The sequence below is a fragment of the Solanum tuberosum genome, unplaced genomic scaffold (genome assembly GCF_000226075.1).
Source record: "Solanum tuberosum cultivar DM 1-3 516 R44 unplaced genomic scaffold, SolTub_3.0 scf00500, whole genome shotgun sequence".
NCBI classification, from domain to species: Eukaryota; Viridiplantae; Streptophyta; class Magnoliopsida; order Solanales; family Solanaceae; genus Solanum; species Solanum tuberosum.
The window spans coordinates 215764-221726 of record NW_006239419.1 but is presented as its reverse complement, the minus strand read 5'-3'; the positions used below and the strand labels follow the sequence as shown (position 1 = coordinate 221726).

At 33.6% G+C, this 5963-nt stretch overlaps 2 protein-coding genes across 2 annotated transcripts in view; one reads left to right on the top strand and one right to left on the bottom strand.

Moving 5' to 3' along the window:
* LOC102600232 (coiled-coil domain-containing protein 124) overlaps window positions 1-3121 on the bottom strand; it is a 4538-nt gene extending 1417 nt beyond the window's left edge. Inside the window, exons 1-2 of the mRNA XM_006364456.2 lie at window positions 2434-3121; window positions 2202-2321 (exon numbers count right to left, since the gene is read on the bottom strand). Of these exons, the coding sequence (XP_006364518.1) occupies window positions 2202-2321; window positions 2434-2991 (678 nt within the window). The 5' untranslated portion in view covers window positions 2992-3121. The remainder of the gene's footprint in view (window positions 1-2201; window positions 2322-2433) is intronic.
* A 713-nt stretch (window positions 3122-3834) lies between these two features.
* LOC107058358 (uncharacterized) lies at window positions 3835-4281 on the top strand. The gene has a single exon (XM_015303968.1). The coding sequence runs from the start codon at window positions 3835-3837 to the stop codon at window positions 4279-4281; it is 447 nt and encodes a 148-aa protein (XP_015159454.1).
* Window positions 4282-5963: the final 1682 nt, after the last annotated feature.

Sequence of the window (5963 nt, the reverse complement as noted above, 5' to 3'; positions counted from 1 at the left end):
TTTTTTTTTTTGATTTGCACCGGGTGTCCGAGTCTCTTTGAGCCCCGACTAATCCCGGGGGTGCACATACTACGTATTCTTTTTAAACAAACAAAAACGGAAAACAAGACACATAAATTGAAACAGAGGGAGTAAGGTAAAAATAGACAAGAGAGCAAAAACCATGATAACTGAAGCAAGTTTTTTCTTTAAATTTTCTTCTTTAAAGTATTTCCATGTCATAAAAAGAAATCGGTAAGTAAATAAGTTATTATAAGAACTTATGAAAATGTAAGCAATACTTTGCACTAAATATTAGTTTTAAAGTGAATTCTCATCTTGTAAAAAAAATTTAGTTTATGTTTTCTGACCTAGCGACCCTATCCTTCTCCTTGATTTATGAACTAGGAGAACAATGGGACACCAAAGTGGGTAAGTTGATTGTTGACTTTTATTCCTCGCCCTCGTAAAGGTAAACATGGTGCACTCCATTCTTAGGGGTAAGAAGGATCTCCTTATCTCGCTAAATAGTGAACCTTGTGGAAGCTAGATTGTGAACATTTCATGCACAACTTCTTAAGGAGGCACCATCCCAAATTACTCTTCATTAAATTTATATTTCAGTTCATCACAACTAAATATACATATTTCCTTTGTTTTTCATTTCAATGAGAAAGGGATTCACAACCAGATTGCCATCCATTGCGAAAGGGATTCAACCTTCATGTTAACATACTTCCATCTGGCATCTATTTTGGTTTTGTCTGATTAAATTCTATAGCACAAAGGATAAAGTGCAGGAAGAAGTTTAATTTGTTTCTTCTTTGATGGTACAAAAGTTTCTGTCCTGGTTATTGGAGTTGAAGGTGTAAGATGTATCGACTCAGTTTCAAAAAAAAAAGGTGGTGTAAGATGTATTGATTGTTTTAATAATCTCTATGGATATTTGCCTAATCTTGTAAAAGGTTATAATAGCATAAGTAGCCCAAATACCAGGCCCATATCAAACCGAACTAAAGAGAACCATTGTTCAGTGTATTCATGTTTCCTCAAATAGTCAAATGTGATCCAACGTTTCACCAGTGTTGTCAAAGACGCACTTAAGCGCTGAAGGGAGGATCAAAACATGTTGAGCACTTAGTGTCACTTGATGTGCACTGCTGTGTCATCTTTGGGTTCTAAGGCATACTTTTCCTTGCTAATGAGCCTTTTCTAAAGAGGCGACACTAAAGAATTGATATTTCACTATATAGTTTTTTAAAAAAAATCAAATTTTGTTTATATATTTGAAACTCACACTAATAATTATTAGCCTTGGACTAAACATATATATTTGTATTTTTTTCTCCCTTGGTGCCTTTTTTCATCGAAGCCCACATTTTATGTGCATTTTGAGCTTAACAACTCGATGGACCTTATGGATTTTTTTGCTTTTGATAAGATTACGTTTCACTATCAATAAGCTCCACGTATCTAAAAGGAAAAGCAATTAAACTCTCAAGTGGCCTTGAAGCTAGAGATAGAGTGAGAACATACAAAAACTGGAATAACAGATCCCAACCACCTCATTAACCAAACCATGGAAATAGACAAAACATCAACATAATCGACAAATCCAAGATGTACTCCTACAAGTAAAGGGAGTTCGAATAGAGATTGGTTGTGCCCGAAAGGTTATGAATCGATTTACAAGTGGCACAGGATTTGGAAAATGAACTCTGCTCATTTAAATAATCAGTTGAATGAGCCTGAAATTGTTATAATTGGGAAACAGGTAAACATAACATGATAATTTCTATTCGCTGTACACTTACTCACCACCAAATAATTATTTCTATCTAATAAAAAACTCATTTTGGAACATTTAGTTCCAGGTATTCCTACTTTCACAGATCAAATCCAACGTCAACATTCACAAGCTCCTGCAATGTGTAGGAAACATCAAGATAAAACAATAACAACATACCTAGTGTGGAAACATCAAGATAGTGACTTCATTTCAATCAATGTGTAGTCAATAGCTCAGGTCATGTAATTAATAAGGAAGATGTCACTGATTATGCTAGCCTTGGTACGGTAATCATCCAAGGAATCATAAGGGTTATTCAATTCTGACCTATGCAACTGGTGTAATTGAGACAAATACCAGGAAACTAAGCATAACAAACATTCAGAAATGGAACCAACAGAAAGATCATGACCCATTCGTGAAGTTTAAGTACCTGGTTAAGAGGATTATCCGGAGATTTCTTCCACAGCTTCCAAATCAAGTCTTTGTACTGAGTGTGTGTCAGCCCTGGTTTCTCCTCCTTCAGAGCACGAAGCTCAGCCTCCTCAAAAGCCTACAAGTAGAAAAATTAACACCCCAAACAAAAAAATATGCAGGTTTGTCGTGGAGACCTCTTAATCATTAGAGTTGTATCTGAAACAGCAAGCAAAGCTACTGAGGAATACCTTAAAGGCTGCCCTGAGTCTCTTCTCAGGATGCCTATCCGGTGGCAAACTATCTGAAATAGCCAAGTGAGCAATTGCATCATCCACAGTACTAGCCTCTATAATTGAATCATCACGATTCCTATTGGTCACGAGCACCATCTTTTCATACTCCTCCTCTGCCGCCATACGACTCTGCCTCCTCTTGTCCTCCTCCGCCTTCTTTGCCAATGCTGCCTGCTCCGCCTCCTTCCTCTGCCTTAGTTCTGCCTCAGTAACCTTTGGTACCGGAGCGGCCACACGATTGGCTTTCTTATCCGGCTTCTTAATCGACTTCTCGAGTTCTTTCTCCTCTAACTCGGCAAGCCGACGCACCTCGACTTTCTTTGCTGCGGCCTCTGCTCGCTTCTCGGCTTCTTCTTCACGTTTCTTGGCGGCGCGTGGCTTGGCTCCTTCGGCCTCGCGCCAATACTGTTCTTCTTTTTCTCGGGATTCACGGTCTTTGCGCTCCGATTCGACGGCGTTCTTCCGAGCCCTAGACGTCTCGGCTTTACTATTCACTCCCATTTTTTTCGGCATCTTTCTTTGCCGATTACACGATCAATCTTCGTCGGCGATAACGTTCGGCGATTCCTGGATGACTTGGAAACCAGCTATGTCCCTGTAGATTGCAATTGCCTATTGTCAAAAGCTAAACGGAAGAGTTCGAGTATAAGCTTCTACCAAAATTTCTCAGGAACCGAATTCGACGAAGTGGGCCGCCATCTATTTGGGCTGAGCCCATACATCATTGGATTTGTTTGCGGGATAATTATGCCACATAGCCATTCGGCAAATTTGTTTAAACAAAAAAAAAAAGGAAACTAAGCAAATATTCCCATAAAAACAAAATAATTATAAATATATATCTCTTTACATTCATATCCCACTAAATAATTACACTATATACTCTCAACTCAAATATATATCCATTGATATTCATGTCCCACTAAATAATTTCGTTTAATTGATACTAAATATATATTGTGTTGGTATCATTAAAATTTCTTGTTCAGAAATTACTCATTAGTAAATGATATTATAGGATATATACTCATTGACTAATGAGTAATTTTTGAATAAGAAACCTTAATGATATCACAACAATATACATATACTCCTATAGTATCATTGACTAATGAATAGTTTATAAAATTATACCACAACAATATACATATACTCTTATAGTATCATTGACTAATGAGTAATTTATGAACAAGGTATTGGAGGAAAATAAATGCACTTAAAGAGGAAATGTAGAGTTGGTACAATCAAGGAAGATATATGTTAACTCTTAATGGCACCTATTCTATTTCTAAGAGTTATTTAGCAATTATAGGATATAAACCTACATGGAAGTTGGCTGCACTAGTGTGGACGTCAATGGCACTTCCTAAACACAGATTCTTAATGTGGTTGGCTGTCCAGGAAAGACTACTTACACATGAGAGAAAGTTGAGGTTACAGATTCAGGTTGATGATACTGCATGTTGTTTATGTGCTGAGAAAGTAATGGAGACTAATGTTCACTTATTTGAGAAATGCAAATGGATATCAACTGTGTGGCAAGCAATGAATCATTGGACTGAAGTGTCTATGCATAATATAGGTATAATGAAAGTTCTGGAATGTATAGACGGGAAACACTGGAAGCTATTTCAAAAAGAGATCATGGCAGCGATATGTGGAGCTATCATTTATCACACTTGGCGTGCCAGAAATTGGAGGCGATACAAAGGCAAATGTGTACAGACGGATGAGGCAATTGCACATATAAAGAGGAAATCAGAGAAAGGTTACAGTTACTTAGTAGTTCCAAGAAAGCAATGAAATGTAGGAATTTTATTCAGCATTTAATGTGTTTTTAGTTTTCTTATGATTTGGTAGGAGGCCTGTTCTTTGTTATCAGAGAAAGGTGCTCTTCATTTGTATTCGTACTTTTTGTTGGTTATGGTAATATATTTACAGTTGTTACCAAAAAAAAAAAAATATGAACAAGAAACCTTAATGATACCAATAAAGTATACTGATTTAGTATCATTTCAGCGAAATTATCAGTTTTAATAATACCAATACAATATATGATACTGATATAGTATCAGTTAAGCAAAAATTATCAGTTTTAATGAATAGGGGTATGAGCTGTAATTTTTTTTGAGAAAGTAAGTATTTTTTTAATTACTTTGAATTAAGTGAAGAAACTCACACGTGGCTTTAGGACTCACGTTCATGGCCTTTTGAAGATATATATTTTGCTTTCTTTCCTCGTTGTCTGCTAATGCTTCTTCGTCGTCTCTTACTTCTTCGTATCTCGCGAATGTAAATCAGAGTAAATTATATATTAAAAGATTTTAAATAAATTAAGATTATTTAAAAGTGATTTTGAGTTGATCAAAGATTAAATAGTCAGTGTATACTTCACGTATAGCAAGTGTATCATGCATGTATAGTTAAGTTATATTCATCTTTTTGAATATATCATGATCTATAGTCAGTGTACAACTCATGTATAGGTAAACTATATTATATAGTCAATGTATACGATTTATGACTTTTGATAAGTTATATTGTATGATCAATGTACATTTTCTATAACTTTTAACTATTTTTTATGTAAATAAAAATATGGCTATATTTATTGTAAACTACTTTATTGTATATATTTAAAAGTATCCCATTATTCGCACCAAGTAATCAAATTCATATGTGTTATTTAAGTTATTTGCACCAAGTACGTAATCAAGAAAAAAAGGAAACAAGAATGGTAAGAAATGATCAATTAGATAGCTAGTTTAATATTTTAATTCATGCATATTTTAATTCATGCGTGTCACTAAACAAACGATGAATAATAAGGAAAACCATAGTTAGCTTTTGAACATATCTTATTATAATAATATATATATTTCAAAAAGAGACTTGCTTTTAATTTATTTGTGTTATTCTACTATATTATAAAAGAGAGTTTAGGCCCAAATATAATATATAATACTCAAGATTGGGACTTTTCCCAATCTTGAATATTATATATTATACTTGTGGGACTTTTAAAATGAAGTTTCTTGAATATTATATATTATATTTATTATATAGTAGAACTTGGGCATAAACTCCCTTTTAAAATAATATAGAATATGTATATATATATCTCACAAATGGAAAAGTCCCAATCAAGGAAGCAACATAATATCATTTACAAATGACTTAAAAAGCTTTAAAATATTTAAAAGCTATATGATAAAATAGGTTCACTCTCAGAATTCTATCAGTCTCACATATATTGGGACAGAAAAAATAACACATATCATTTTAATATTACCAAAAAAGTATTATAAATAATAATAATTAACAACTTAAAATATCTGAAAGACATTTTAAAAGGGTTAATTTTGTAATTTTATCCATATCACATAAATTAGGACAAAGTGACCAGTAATGTACATTATTTCAAAGTTACATAAAAATATTATAAATCACAATAATTAATAACTTCAAACATTTTTAAAAAAAAT

Coding starts and splice junctions, on each gene's coding strand:
- LOC107058358 (XM_015303968.1), top strand. CDS start 3,835: ATGGCACTTCCTAAACACAGATTCTTAATGTGGTTGGCTGTCCAGGAA.